Source organism: Octopus bimaculoides, chromosome 9 (assembly GCF_046866305.1).
Source record: "Octopus bimaculoides isolate indiv1 chromosome 9, ASM4686630v1, whole genome shotgun sequence".
NCBI lineage: Eukaryota > Metazoa > Mollusca > Cephalopoda > Octopoda > Octopodidae > Octopus > Octopus bimaculoides.
This window is the reverse complement of record NC_142936.1, coordinates 49,676,627-49,693,042: the sequence shown is the minus strand read 5'-3', so window position 1 is coordinate 49,693,042 and position 16,416 is coordinate 49,676,627. Positions and strand designations below refer to the sequence as shown.

The window sequence follows — 16,416 nt, the reverse complement described above, 5'->3', positions numbered from 1 at the left end:
TGTAATGTCAATGTACATAAACAACAGAGTGTAAGCGCCCTGAGAGAAAAGTTAGACATAAGAAGCATCAGATGTGGTGTGCATGAGAGACAACAGAACTGAAATGGTCATGTCTTACGTATGGATGAGGACAGCTGTGTGAAGAAGTGTCACACCCTAACAGTGGAAGAGATAGACCCAGGAAGACATGGGATGAGCTGGTGAAGCACGACCTTCAAACAGAGACAATGACAAGTGACTGAGACCTTTGGAGATATGCTGTGATTGAGAAGACCTGGCAAGTTAAGTGAGATTTAGCAGTGGCTGATGCCAGTGTTGTATAACCGGCCCATTTAAAAGTATCCTTCAATTGGCGGGCAATATGCTGTGCTTCAGAAGATCTGTTGAACCAAGGGAAATCGTAATCATGGCCAATGCCAGTGTCACCTGATTAGCACCCGTGCCGGTGGCACATAAAAAGCACCATTTGAGCATGGTTGATGCCAGTGCTGTCTGATTAGACCCCATGCTGGTGGCATATAAGAAGCACCCACTACACTTTCAGAGTGGTTGGCGTTAGTAAGGGCATCCAGCTGTAGAAACTTTGCCAGATCAGATTGGAGCCTGGGGCAGGCTTCTGGCTTACCATTCCTCAGTCAAACCATCCAACCCATGCCAGCATGGAAAGCAGACATTAAACAATGATGATGATATATATATATATATAAATATATAAAATAGCGAAGGTGGCTAGATGCAATATAAAACCAAAAAGGAAAAATCAATTGTCACTAATAGTGACTGAGGGTGCATTGCTACAAACAAGAGTGAAAAACCCTTATAGCCACAGAAAGCACATTCTATGTACTGACAGAGGAGATAACTACCCAACAGCAAGCGGGATCACTATACTAGCAAGCTAGTTTCGCTTGTAATTAAAGTAGTGACTACTCATCGCTTACAGTTAAGCTAATATAGTATTTACCATATAAATTAATGGCTAAGTCAGCAAAATGGTAATGTGAAAATTATGAAATAATAAAGGCAGCTATAAGCAATATAAAACCAAAAGGGAAAAATTCAATTGTCACTAATAGTAAAGGATTGGGCATACTGGTTAGCACTTGCAGGGAGAAGAGTACACAGTATGAATAACAAGAAGAAGCAAGATGAGATATACAGCAGAGGACTCTGTTGGAGAGTCAGAAGTTATGGCATTGCACAACACCATAATAAAACCAACTTTCAAGTGATGGGCATGGCTGATTAAATCAACTCATATTATATGTTTGATAACTTACTTTATCAACCTCTGGGAATTAAAGGCAAAGTTGACTCCCATCACAATTTAAACTCAGAATATAAAAATATTTTATGCTACTCTGTTACCGTTCTCAAGAATATTAGTTATGTAAATAAAACCATTTCAGTTAGGAATCACAGACAAATTATCATTTTAGATAGCCAAGATATTACTTTTATTCTATATCACTTAACTAAAGTAATATTGCTGCTACTGATGATGATGACAGTGGTGGTGTCCTTAGATAAAGATTTATTTTAGACAGACCGAAAGTGAAATTTTATGTATAATTTTAAGTTGGTAAAATTATTGAACTGTTCCAAATATATATTCCTAGTACTTCTGTCAGTCATAAAAGAGTGAATAGCAAGGTCCACCTCGGGCGTAAGTGTATGCAGAAGAATGATTTATCTAAATTTTGCTATTCTGTGTTTCTGTTATCAACTACGCTACTCCCTCTTTAATAATATTAATGATAATTGTGTCTGGTTTAGGCACAAGACTAGCAGTTTCAAGGGTGGGGTTTAATTGATAAAATAAAGCACCAATACTCAACTGGTACTTTATTTTATCAACAGGATTTGAACTCAGAATATAAAGAGCTGGAACAATTTCTGTAAAATATATTGTTTCTACTCTTACAATTCTTCCAATCTGATAATAAATAACAAGACAGAAATGATAAAACATCAGACTATATTTTCTTCTGTTGCTTTAGGCTTTATGTTCACATCTTACCTATGCAGGAACTAAGCCCATCTTTCTCCTTACTATATTCAGTACTATGCTAACTAAGTATCAATATCTAGCAGGGAATTGTTCCTATGCTACAGTATTTACTTGACCCTTTTTTGACCAGATTTCTAATGAAATAACCTTTCCGTGTGTTCAAATGAATTTTTAAAATAATCAAGAATTTAGAGAAATTTTATAAAATAACTTTGTTGTTATTAATCTAGTGTTTGGAACATAGCTTCAAAGGTTCTTAGAGAAAATTATGATGACTGGGTTTAATTTACATATGAACATTTTAAAATAGATGTTTATGTTCAATAGGAACAGATAGTCTTGGGCTGATTGGTATCTAAGAAGAATTAAAGATAGGTGGACTGAACTATTGAGAGTTGAGCATCATAGCTATGAATACTTTTGGTGCCAGAGACAATACAGATTTCTTAATGGCTGGTGGTTTAGTTTCCTACCAACATACTCATCTTTTCCCTGATAGTTTTAACCAAATATTAAAAAGATTGATTCAGTACTAGTTTCTAAATTTATAGCACTTCTGCTCATGTTTAACAATGTGGAAAAAGAAATGTATTATAATGTGTTTTAAAAAATTTTGACAGAAATTTCATTAAAAATGAAGAACATGCAGGATTATTTCAATTTTTAATCATATATATTTCATTTCATTCCCATCTTAGTTAAAATAATCCTTTTCAAAATCAATATTTGATAGAATCTTTCAAAAAGTTTCATATTTATAAAAATATCTTTGCATAAACACCATCGAATGCTTCCATTACGAACACATCATCACCATATTACAGGTGTCAAAAAATATTATGTTATGTACACAAACATTTTTTCTTTGTTTTGACAGCTCTGCTACTCTTCTTTTCTTGTTTATTTATTTTTGGAATAGAAGGAACAGTAGTATGAGGAATCAATTTTAATACAGCATTTAATTCTGTCCATTTACATGTGGATTTCAAATCATATAGAGCCCACCTCAGATATGCAGTTTTGTGTAATTATAATGTTGTGTATTGAACTCACAATCAATATATAACAAACACTGTACATTTGTTTAAAAAATTAAAAACTGCCAGTCACATGGCATGCAAAAGTTTTATGTGAACTTGTCTGTTTTTTCTATATATTGCAATTAAAATAAACTGGGACACAGTTGATTCCATCCCAGGTTGTTCTAAGTTGTAAGTACATTATTTTTCCAGTGTTTTTCGTCATGTTTGGATGTTTAATTTTTTTGCGTCAGTGTTTTTTGAACACTTTTGTTAATTGTTTTTTGCTGCCTTGTGGCAGTGTGTTTGTGCTTTCCCTCCTCTTATGAGGAGAGTTGGCCTCATAGAGAAGAAGATGTTCTATTCAGACATCAGCTTTAGTAAGGTGTCATCTTCTGAAGATGAGCTGTTGCGAGCAATAGGGAAGATAGACAGAAAAATTGAAAAGGAAAGAAAGTTTGCGGATGTGGCAAAACACCAAGGAAATGAAATCGATATGGAGAAAATTGAAAGTTTTAAAGGATTGCTAAGTAGGGACAGGTATCATGTGGACCTTGCCCCCACCCACAGGAAATGCTGAGTGATGTAAGTGGAAAGAACCATTATGTTCAAGATGTATTCAGTTAAAGCAGGAAAAATAGACATCATGACTGCAAGCCAAATTGAGAAAGCGCTAAGACCAATTTGGCATGAAATTACTTACCTGGCAAGAGGAAACAAATTCGGTACTGTGGAAGTGATGATGAAAGATAAGGCAACAACAAAAAGGTATGCAGCAGGAAGTATCAAAAACGATGAAATAGTCCTTCTACCCACTTACCTGGGACGACGTGCAACCATGGTATGGGTAGATGGTTTTTACTGCCTGAGTTAGATGTGGCCTGGATAACAGCAACAGTTCTCATGGATAATGAGGATGATATGACGGTGCTCCAGACCACTAGAACACAATGCGAAATGTGGAAGGGACAAGCACTGGAAATGACTATTCAAGGGTAAGCGGAAACGTTGGAAAAGATAACGAAAACCATTACCATGGATGAGGTAATAATGAGGGTAAAGGTGGAGGGCAGAATCCCTCGATGTTACAAATGTGGCCTAAAAGGCCACATTAAAGTGAACTGCCCTGAAACCAACCAAAAAACAATGGAAGAACAAGAGAAGGAAATGGCAGAATTGGTGGAGGAAACAGGAAAAAAGGAAGTGACCTTACCGCCAACAATGGAGAAAAGGGAGAAAACATGGAAGAAACAAAAGAAAATAAAAGAAAGCAAGTGATACAGACTTAAAACCCCAACCCACACCCTTTCAGCCCCCGCCCTCCCCCTACAGACACCAAGCCTACCCATTCCCCTCTGACACAAAAACAAAAAAGAAAGACACACGCACACAAGGACCCTCAAACTTTCCCTCCCCTGGCTAAAGGAAAAAAGTTTTATAGGTATAATATATGACATAAATGAAAAATTAAACCAGGAGATAGCTTCATGGAAAGACGTAAAAAACGTGACGACTGAGGGGTATGATAATGTGAAGGGTCAGCACTGTTGTCTTATATTAACCAAAGACCAACAAGAAACATTAGATAGATCTGATTATGGAAATGAGTATTGGGAAGTAAACTTGGACAGAGACGAGATGCCATTAATTACAGAGTACACAAATATTTTAAAAGAATATAAAATAGACAATCTTAAAGGAACTGGGTTTAAAAGAGGAGAGGTATAAATGAGGCTGCTTGAAGGTGGGGCTAAGTAGCTTCATTCCATTCTTTTTTTTTTTTTTTCATTTTTTCACTCTTTCATTCATTTTTTCATACATCTGTCCTACTTTTTGTCCTGTTGTGTATTGTCCCCTCTTTGTTTGCCCATTGTGGATAATAAAAAGTTAACACAGTTGACTCTGTCTCTACAGGATTACAGTTGTTGTTACCCCTTCTCATATGTTCAGCTGTTTGTTGTGCATCCACTATGGGGAAAGAGGAATTTGTGGTTTACAGCTATCCTATGCCTGTGCTTATGAAATAAACAAATAACAAAACTTGATAGGATGATCAACTAACAATAGAAGACAGAATTTTATATAAACTTGACATATAAAAAAACCAATATCATTATTAGTGTTTTATTTGAAATTAAATTATTTGAATCTCATTGCACCAAATTTTATGTGGAAGTAGCTAATTAAACAATTATTACAGGATTAGCTAATCTAATTTCACAAGAACACTCCAAAGAAAAACAAAAACAATGAAGAGAGTATGCAAAACAGCCTATAAATTACATACAAGCTAATAGAACAGGTGATGTTTAAGGAATGTACATGAAGCATTCCTTGATACCTACCTAGTCATACAAGTTAGTTGGTAATTAGTTTGTTCTTTTTCATACTATTTTAACTGCTTGTTCAATACAAGTTTTATTACTGACATAGTTTTATTAATGCTCAAAATCTGTTGTAAATTTTTACAGAATTTGTACTCAAACAAGTTAGTTCCTAACAAAGCCAGGTAACTAACTAGATTATTCAAGTCTTCATGCTATTGCTGGATAACTGAATTTTCCACCAGCCACTCTAACTTTAAATAAGTTCTATATTTAACCTGCCAAGAGATTGCAGCCAAAGCTTCCATGAAGAAAATCCATCCTTTCAGTCTTAAACGCAGTTTAATTTAATTGCTTGCACTTGTCTAATTTATTTATGTTATATTTGAAGTCCCTATTAGATAACCTGCATTAACTTTAACTAACACAACCATTTGTAAACCAAAGCCAGATCCAAGTTCTACACAGTTCTCTGTACTTGAATATGAAAAATATTATCTAACAATTGTAATTTTCTGGGTAATCTACTGTTGTTATTTCATTGTAACAAAGTCATGCAAGTTCAGTCATACATAGAAGCACTGGATTAATTATGTACCTTAAGAAATGGTGATTCTAATGAGCAATGTATTTCTTTTCAGGGCTGAACCAAATCAAGTTTTTATCCAAGATGGCAACAACACATACTTTCAGTCACACTTTAATTGGTCTAATGAACATGTGGAGTATGCACCTTTCAATGGATATGCACCTGCAGGAACAGTAAAGGTTAGTTTTGTTTTGTTTTGATTTTTAATTTTTTAAGTAGTGTAGTTTACGGTGGTTTAACCCCTTTACCATTTGAACTGGCCATATCCAGCCTAAATATTCTACCTGTTTTATGTTCAAACTAACCAGATCCTGCCTCTTACATCTACCCTACAATGTTGCTCTAAAAATAAGTAATCACATCATTGAAATCTCAAAGCTACAAGATAAGACATGATTAACTGAAAGCAGCTTGAATAAATGAGCATTACATTTGACAGAGTAATCCAAACATTAAAGGATTAAAACCATCACAGGACCCTTGAAAAGAGGTCATGGAAAGTATTCTTCCCCTATGTCTCAGCTGTTAAAAGAAAATAAAACAATTCTGACTTGAATGAAATGAAAGAGTTGACAAGAGTTAGTGTATTAACAGGTTTGTCACTCAACAACCCTTTGTAACTTTAAATAACTATCCTAAATAGGTGGTGCTGTTTCACTATTACACAGCTAGTTTTAGTGGAAGCCAAAAATTTTAGTGCACCGAGACAACAGGGTAATGCCATTAGATGAAATGAAACAGGGGACACTAAGCTAAGAGAAGTTAGTATAAATTAAAGCACTTGTGAACATGACATGAGGAATGGACAGGTAGAAGAAAGTGACAATTGAGAAATTAGCAATTAGTAACTGAAAAACGAAAATTAAAAAAATGAAAACAGAAGCAGTGTGAAAGGGTGAGATTTTAATAGATTACACGAACTGTTAGGAGACCCTCACAAATCCATGTTTTAAATTCCTCTCCTTTCACCTTCCCAACCTCTCCTACTAACAGTGTTACCCTGTTGTCACTCTGTACTAGACCACAACTATATTGTTGGAGATACACTAGCACATTGAAGTCAAAAATTATCCACACTTTTGCCAAAATTTTCTTTAGTTTAGCCACACTGCCTTCAGTACTTGCATGCTAAAAGTGTTACTTTTGTGGTTACATAACCGATTCTTGACCTTGGTCACTCCAGTTTCCTTTCTTGTGTTACAGAGTAAACATGGCTGCTCTGCTGGCAATGTGTACCAAGGAAAAAAATAACCAAGATCAGTGATCTGATGTCTCTAATCTGAAGGTGTGTCAGGGGCTGAAATTTATTGCAGGCTTTCAATACAATACAGGACAGCACATTACCATGTAGAAAGTTATTTTAAGAGACCCAAGAATATGAGATGACCATAAGTTGAGCCCTAGTTATTAAATAAATCATTGGCACTGTGCTTTTTGTGGAAAGATGATTTTCTCAATCCTTCCTATCTATTCATCAACTGTGTGGTCATTGGAGCATTTGCTGATGATGTTGGAACCAGGTTTCATTACTTCTTTCTGTCTTCTGCTGCCCTCTGTGAGTCACTGAAACTGAGGTCAATCCACTTTTTGATGTTATCCTGGGTGACATCTTCATGAATGTATCATGGGCAAGTTAGCTTGGCAGTGCCCATTCCTCTCCAAGCTGTGAGCCACAACCATATGCCTCTACTTGAGAGACAATTTGACTCCAATTACTAAATTGTTGACCTGAGCAGGTTCCTCCACACTAGCCAGTATCTCTTTGGGATGCCTTAATATTTTACCTACTGATGCAGTGTTAACACCATCCCCTCACTTGGTTTTTCCCACTAGTTGGAGTGGGAGTACTGGGGTGTGACACTAGGAGCCATCAAGTGGGAGATTAGGAGTTGAATGAAAACCAGTGGTACCTGTCCAACTGATCATCCCCAGCAAGGTGCAGCTGTCAGACACCAAAGGTGCTTCCTCTATTCAGTAGCCTCTTGCACTCCAATTTTCTTAATACCAACCTCAAAAATCATTATCAGAGAGGAACCCATTTTCCAGTTAGTAGGACTGTAACAAATAGACATAGGCTTTGATCGAAAGATCCTTACAGTGCTTAATACAGGGTTTGAACTCAAAATCCTAAAGATTGGCTTATAAAATGCACAAATGGATTAATGCTCTTCTACCAAGAAAAGAGGAGAATTCTTATCTTTTAATGTAAAGTCCTTCTTCAAGGAAGATTTCTGAACCAAATTTTTCCATTGCAGGCAACTTTGAATGCTGATGTTTATAACATAGTCTAATATATTCCGAATGACTCAGTCACTAAGCATCAGTATATCGCAGAATCATAAAATTCTAGCTTAATTTTTGTTTTAGTTTATCAGTTTCTCAAGATAAACTATCAGTGTCTTTCCATTTAATTCCATTTCAAACTGCATACGCAATCACATTCTTGCAAGCTTAGTTACTCGCTAAATCCATGTCTTCTAAATTATCTGCTTATATTTAACATCTTCTTGCTGCACATCTCTTCTGTGTGGTCATACTGCTTCAATCTTCTCCAACACAAATCACACACATACATCTTGCATTTGTAATCCTGAAATGCATTCCGTGCTTGTCTCAGCTCACTGTTCATGAATGAATCAATTCTCATCCACATTGACATGAATACAACACTTAGCAATTTGCTTGCTTCAAACTTTTATAAGTTAATAAATTTAAATCTTCTGAACACTTGGTACTTCATATATTCCCTTAGTACAAGCTATTGTGACTAAAACTTCATTTAGCAGAACAAACTTCTGTTAGTTCAAAGATATTAGAATTACATGAAACAGTAAAAGATTATTATTACTATCATTATTATTATTATTATTATCATTACATAAAAAGCACTGGTGATGGTGACATGTAAAATGTACTGGTGATGATGCCATGTAAGAAGCACTGGGTATGGTGCCATATAAAAAGTACCCAGTAGACTCTATGAAGTGGTGGGCATTAGGAAGGGCATCCAGCTGTAGAAACCAAACCAAGACAGACTATGGAACCTGGTATGGACCCTGGCCTTGCCAGCTCCTGTCAAGCCATCTAACCCATGCTAGCATGAAAAACTGACCTTAAATGATGATCATTATTATTATTATTATTATTATTATTATTATTATTATTATTATTATTAAGTGGGCCAGTTGGTAGGATCATTATCATGCTGAGCAAAATGTTTAACAGCATTTCATCCTTCTTTACATTCTGAGTTCAAATTTCACCAAGGTCATCTTTACTTTCATGGGATCAGTGATATAGATACCAGTTGTACACTGGGGTCAATGTAATCAATTTCCCCCCCCCCCAAAAAAAAATTTCAGGCTTTGTAGCCTACAGCAGAAAGGATTATTTTTGTTGTTATTATTATTATTATATTATCAGTAGTAGTAGTAGTAGTAGTAGTAGTAGTAGTAGTAGTAGTAGTAGCAGCAGCAGCAGCAGCAGCAGCAGCAAGCTGGGATTGCTCATAGAATGGATTGTTATATTTCCACTGTAAATATAGATATTGGATAGAAGGAGACTGGGTAAAGATAGACATTGGATAGACAATTTACAAAGAGAATTCATAGAGATAGACATTGGGGAGAGAGAAATATACAGAGAACAGTTAAACATATAGACATTAAATAAACAGAATATAATATATGGATAAACATAGACATTGGATAGACAGCATATAAAGAAAGTGGATGGTTAAATTTATATACACAGGACACAGGGTAGAGAGACTATAAAGAAAACTGATAGACTTTGATAGCAAGAGTGTGTGTATATATATATGTATGTATGTATGTATATGTGTGTGTAATATAAATATATATGTGTGGATAGACAGAATATGAAGAGAATATATGAACAAAGACAAAAGACATTATATAAAGAGAATAGATAAATATACTTTGGATAAAGAGAGACAATGTAAAGATAGTGGTTAAGCATATAGATTTTGGATAGACAGAGTATCAGGAGAATAGAGGCAGTTAATATAATGCTTTGCTTTTGCTTTTTCTTGACTCTAATATCAAATGGTCATGCCCTGTCAGTTTCAAGACACACTTTCTTCTTATCAACAGCCACAATCTCTGGTTTGTTATATAGTATTCTCCTTTCAGTTTGTATTGGAAAGTCCTGTAAAATCTCATTTTATCATTTTAAAAAAGACTCCTCTCTATTCCTGCAAAATAGTCATTGCTCGTTTCTGTGCATACAAAACCAAACCTCTTGTAAAGGTTCCAGTGAATTGTTTGAAACAATTTTATCTTTTCTAAACTTGTGATCATTGTTTTGAGCTAACTGAGCATTAAAATACAATTGTGAGCTATAGTTATTATGTGTGTTATCAACACACATTCTACATTTGGGTGAACAGTCTTATTTATCTATCCAATTTATCATTTAAGCATGTTCCTGTGCTGTAAAAAATCATTTCTTTAGTCTCTTTCTTCAATACTATCTTAAATCAGAATTTGATATCCTTATCACCCCTTATCTCTTTTGTCTTTTAAAAAAACACTGAATAGAGATTCTTTCCTTCAAAGTTTAACTTCCCTTTTCCTACATTTTCTTGTTCTTTTTCCCTATGGGCTCTGCTAACCCAGTAAATAGTTCTTCACTTATCACCTCAAGATCTTCTTTCCTAAGCTTGTTAACTCTAGTTCCATTACCTCTTCAACACTCATTTTCATTTTTACCTTCAGTATAAGTGGTTCACATTTGATTGGAGGGTGTATGCTTCTATGCATTGTGTGTTGTTACTTTTCTTGAGGATATCCTTCAGCTCATCTTTTCTGCACTCAGTGATTCTTTCTTTATATCTTACTGGTAGAACACCCTTCAAGTTTATTGCTTATATGAGATTTCCTACTTTTAATGTGGTTTCTAAAATCTTTGTTCTCTGAAAATATTCTCTACTGTGAATTTCTTCAATTTCTTTTCTTCTAATTTTATCATTTTCCCCTATTGCAAGATACTTATAGGCTCCTTCATTATTATTATTATTATTGCTGTTGTTGTTATTATTATTATTATTACTGTTGTTGTTGTTGTTATTATTATTATTATTATTATTATTATTATTATTATTATTATTATTATTATTATTATTATTATTATTATTATTATGCCAGACTTGTCTGTGGGCCTCCTAGCAAAAATTTACTGCATCTGGCAGCAGAGTGGGAGAATTCCCATTTTTGCCTGTCAAGGGTTGGTGGAACTGCTGAGAAAGGACCCAAACAAGGGGAACATTATAGAAAATTTCAGACCCATCACTCTGCTCAGTGCAGAGTTGAAGATTTTGACCAAGGTGTTAGCCAAGAGGTTGGCGCTTGTCGTGGATGAACTGGTTGGCGAGGTGCAAACCTGCTCCATCCCAACCAGGAGTATTTGCGATAGCCTCCATCTTATGCACTACATCATAGAGAGGGTGGATAACAAAGCTGGCATGGGTGGGGCTCTGATCAATTTAGATCAATTTAAAGCCTTTGATAGGGTCAACCATCAATACTTGGCAACTGTCCTCAAGGCAGCCAGTTTCGGTCCTGTTCTCCATGGTTGAATCACTGCTTTGTAGAGCTGCATCTGCTCAGTTGTTCGGACGAATGGTCACCTGTCAGAGCCATTCAGCATCTTGCATTCAGTTCGTCTCTCCTCCCCTCTGTATATACTGACTCTTGAGCTATTGCTGTGGAAGTCGAAGGCTTTGAGGAGTGTCCCATGTGATCTAGGATGTGAGAGAAGTGTGTCTGCTTACGCTGATGATGTCACCGTCATAGGGTCAAGCCACAGGCATATTGACCTAATTGGCGAAACACTACAGGAATATGAAGTAGTGACAGGAGCAGAAAAGTCAGTGGGCTTGCAACTTGGCACCTGGGGAGGCAAGTCCATGCCGTTCAATGGCACGGTGGAGCACTGGACAGATAGTCCCTTTAAGTTGCTCAGAGTTTGGTTTGGCCCAGACTTCCAGGTGGAGAAAAACTGGGATGAGGTGACAAGCAGGGTAGCCAATCTCACTCAGAAATGGGCTGAGAGGAAGCTGTCCCTGAAAGGTTAGCAGAGGTGGCAAATGCGTATATTGCATGTCATCTATTAACACCTGACTGTCACCCCTTGCCTCATTTGCTGGTTGACCAAGCTGGTGCGCGTACTCTTCCGCTTTCTGTGGAAGGGGTGTGTTCCTCTGGTCAGGCGTTTCATCTGCTGTCAACAGCTGCTGAATGGAGGGCTGGGCATGCCGTGGTTACTGATGCGCAGACATGTACTGAGATTGTGACATCTCAAGCGTTTCCTTGATGGTGAGCAGGTGTGGTCACTGTTTGTAAGAGACACTTTTCCACAGCTCATCTCTTTGACTGAGCTGCAATCCTGGATTAGGTGTAGACCGAGGAGGGGCGCTTGGCACCTTGAATGCTGGCAAGCGCCCACAGCCCTCCGCCAGGAGGGCAATGCAGTCGGTGGTAGTTCCACTCTAGTGTTTTATAGAGGGATAGTGGTGGGAAAGTGCAACGACATTCTCAGGGAAACTCTGAGCATCGATGAAGATCAATTAACCGGTCTGTTTCGGGGAACTTTCAGGCCTAGGCCTATGGATAACTTCCAGAAATCCCTTGCCTGGCAGTGCTACCAAGGGGTGCTGCCTGTTTGGGATAAACTTTACAGACATGGAAGTGCCGTCAGCCGGGCCTGCCCAAGGTGCACCCAGAACGATGAAACTGTTCTGCATGCCCTAGTCTAGTGCCCGAGTATTGTTCATGTCGAACACCTACTGTTACATGTGGGATGAATCCAGCTATCAGCTGAATCCATTGTGAAGACTGCTCCCCTGCCCTCTTTTGGTCAGGAAGGGCAAACAATTTTTATTTGTGTAGTGGCTGTAGCGAAAGATGTAGTATGGTGGACCCATTTGAAAGGGCACTTTCCTCTTTGACGAAGCCCTCATCAGCTTTTTCAAGTTTCACTTGAAAAGGAAGTTGAGGTTGGAGAGGGAAGTGTTGCCTTGTAGCAAGTTTGTTGAAAGGTGGGTGAATGTTAGAAGAATGGCCAGTATGAAAGGACCAATTCTGAGCGTGCACCTGTAAAACAAAAAAAGGGCTCTTGCCCTGTTATTCAGGCACCTGTGGTTTTTGTGGGTTTTTCCATGAGGACCTTAAAGCACCTCCTCTATTGGGAGTCGAATTTGTTTAATTTTTAACTGCTATTTATGTTGTGTACATACGAAGACCCATTGTATCATCCTGTTTTTGTCTTTTATGTTGTTGTATGTCAATTAATATTTTGTATGTGAGCCCTTGTGGCCAATAAAAGAATTAATTATTATTGTTTCTATTATCATTATTATTGTTGTTGTTGTTGTTCCTCTGCTTCCTCCTCCTCCTCCCTGATGTCAACTTTGCCTTTCATCCTTTTGAGATTGATAAAGTACCAGTGCAGGAGTTGATTTAATCAACTAAATCCCTCCCATTGAATCTCAGTTCTTGTGCCTTTACTGAAATCAATAATTAGTTTTATATTCATTATTTTGAACTGAATGAACATCTTTGAACAGGCTGTGCAAAGGAATTTGATTTGCCACACTTGTATTTGAATGAATAAATTTCTCTTTAAATAACTTTCCGGAACAAAAACTTTGGACATTTCAGTGTCTAGCCTACTTACTTTCGGGTGGCAAAAAAATAATATTTGTCTTAGAACTTTGTACATTTTATATTTTGTAAATATTTCATTAATTCTTATTTCAACTTGACTTACTTTTATGGAGGTGTGGCAAGAGATGTTCACTTTAGTAGTGGGAGTGTAAATATTAACAAATGTGCTCTCTGATGTTCAGATCCCAAACAGCAGAAATTAAAAAAAAAAAAACAAAGACAGTCAGCAAAAAGAAGACATACAACTTTAAACAAATAATTATAACAAGCATCTCATTTCTCATCTCATCTTCCTCACCTACTTATTCTTGGGCAAGTCATAGAGGCAAAGTCCTCAAGCACACCTTCTGTCAGGTCCTGTCAGAAGCAACTATCTTCAATTGATCTGGCAGAAAGTACCCTCTATCTTTTAGCAGTACAGAGATAGGTTACCCTCCTTCTTGCCTGCTCTAGAATGTAGAAGATAAACTCAATCTGAACACAACAGCTACTGTTGCTCAGCTCATTATAAGTGCTGTGCATTGTATGTCTTGTGATAGATTTAGGAATGATCTCAGTTTCATGAAGTAACTAAATCAAAGCACTACAAGATAACTTATTGAGCTCCTACTCTGAAAAGACACACCAGTTTGATTATGTAATACATTATTTTATTGTCTCCATGAGTTAACTTTACCTTTCAATCTCCTCAATGTTAGTAACCACTCATAATACATCTTTCTTGTAACTTATAAGAAGTTATAATCATAATTAAAATATGTCTGGAATAAATTAAAAAAGACAAAAAGAAACAAGCTAAATTATCACAGATCTATATAGTCCATGATAGTAGTTAATTAGCTGATCTCTACAAACTTGAAATATTAGAATGCCATTAATCATCAATAAAATGCCAATGACCTAAGCTATAGAAGAAATGGTAGAAACTTACAAAGCTGTAAGCTTTCTCCTGCGGTATATATACTGATCGAAATGGGTTATCGAGTGAAGTTACTGAGTCATAGACACCTTGTTTATTGGAAAGTAAACTTGATAAATATTTTGAGAACAACAATATTTAGATATCCTTCTGAAATACTGAAATAATTCATGACAAACAAGTCAAATCATACTAACATAAAAGTGATGTTAGCAAAGGAAGATGGACATTAAAGAAACTTCCGTATTACAAAGGGTAAGGACTTTTGATATATTTGCACTGCTAACTAGGACTTCTTTTAACCCAAACAGGACTCTATTGTTAAACAGTTACAAGTTGAAGAAATAATTGCAAGTGAGAGGTGTGAATCACCTTGACTAAACGCAGCCATAAAAGATAATTGGAATAAAAATAAGTTTTGATACAGTCAGTGCTGATAAATTCTTTCATACAATTTACAATGAAATTGTGTATTTTCCTCTTGTGTGTGTAGCTTTACTTATCCAACACCAGCTTCAAATTTTCATTTTAAAAAAAAGTATTATACTTGCATTAGAGAATCATTCTTCTAGAAGTGTTATTGCTACAACTTTGTTCTTCAGTCGCTGGTTGAATCATACAAGAGAAACCACTAATCTGGTATAACCATACAATGAAAATGGTTAGTACTTGTTTTGTGTAACTTAGATAGTAATAACAAAATAGACCAATTTTGCAAACGAGATCTTTCAATCTTTTGAGTAAAAATGAAAAATATAGAGACTACAAACTACAGTTTTACATTAATATATTTAAGGAGAGTCACTCTGACAGTGCTACCCCTACTCAAGTTACGGGATATGTTGGACTCCCTATTCATCATCATCATTTCAAAGTGCATTTTTCCATGCTTGCATGTGTCAAATAGAATTTATTGATGCAGATTTTCTATGGCTGGATGCATGCCTGTCACCAACCCACAACTATTTCCAATCAAGGTGATATTTCCTCATGGCTAGACATGTTTTCACAGAAGAAAGGAAATGAATGATACCATATGTATGACAGTAATGCTCATTTTCAAATATATCATATATCAAGACAAGGGGACACACTCACGCACACACACACACACACACACACACACACACACAAATGAGTTGGTATCAAAAAGTTCCAGGACTAGTTATGTTTAATAGAAAATAACTTATTTATTTAAGTGTTAATGTCATCTTCAAAATAGTCACCTTGCACAGCTATGCACTGGTCTCAGCATTCCTGTAACTTTTGGAATCCAGCTTGAAAGTTATTTTCCATAAGGAAGTCAAGGACCTTCTGTGATTCACTTTAGATCTCAACAACGGTGTTAAAACAGTGACCTTTCAGCTACATTTTTGTCTTGGGGAAGAAATGGAAGTCCAAGGTGGTAAATCTGGTGAATAGCTGGGTGCAGAAGAAATACCATGTTGTTTTGGCAAGAAACTCAGGAGTGAGGAGAGCTCAGTGACAGTGCATTGTTGTCATGAAAAATCCAGTTCTTCACACTCCACAGATCCGGTTGCTTTTGCCAAATGTCCTTCCCCAGATGCTTCAAAACATCGCGGTAGAACTCTCAATTAACGGTCTGGCCTTAGGGGATGAATTCTCGATACACAATACCACATTTCCAGGGTGGCACTCATGGTAGGTCTTCCAGATCACTCATCATCTTCCAGGGATATTCTTCTGCTTTTGAAGTGCCCATGCCACTCAAACCATTCATATGACCCATTACCTCATCGCCTTAAGCCTGCTGAAGCATGCTCAATATCTCTGTAGCAGACCTCCCAAGCTTAACACAAAATTTCTCATTGGCTTTTTGTTCCTGTTAATGACAAAATCACAGAC

The 16,416-nt window shown here is 36.5% G+C and overlaps 1 protein-coding gene across 18 annotated transcripts in view; it reads left to right on the top strand.

The window, feature by feature from the left end:
- Window positions 1-16,416, top strand: part of LOC106868354 (N-acetylated-alpha-linked acidic dipeptidase 2) — a 1,035,601-nt gene that overhangs the window by 905,645 nt on the left and 113,540 nt on the right. For all 18 annotated transcript variants that reach the window (XM_052970680.2, XM_052970677.2, XM_089357530.1 and 15 more), the window contains one exon: window positions 5,996-6,122. In XM_052970680.2, coding sequence (XP_052826640.1) covers window positions 5,996-6,122 — 127 coding nt within the window. The remainder of the gene's footprint in view (window positions 1-5,995; window positions 6,123-16,416) is intronic.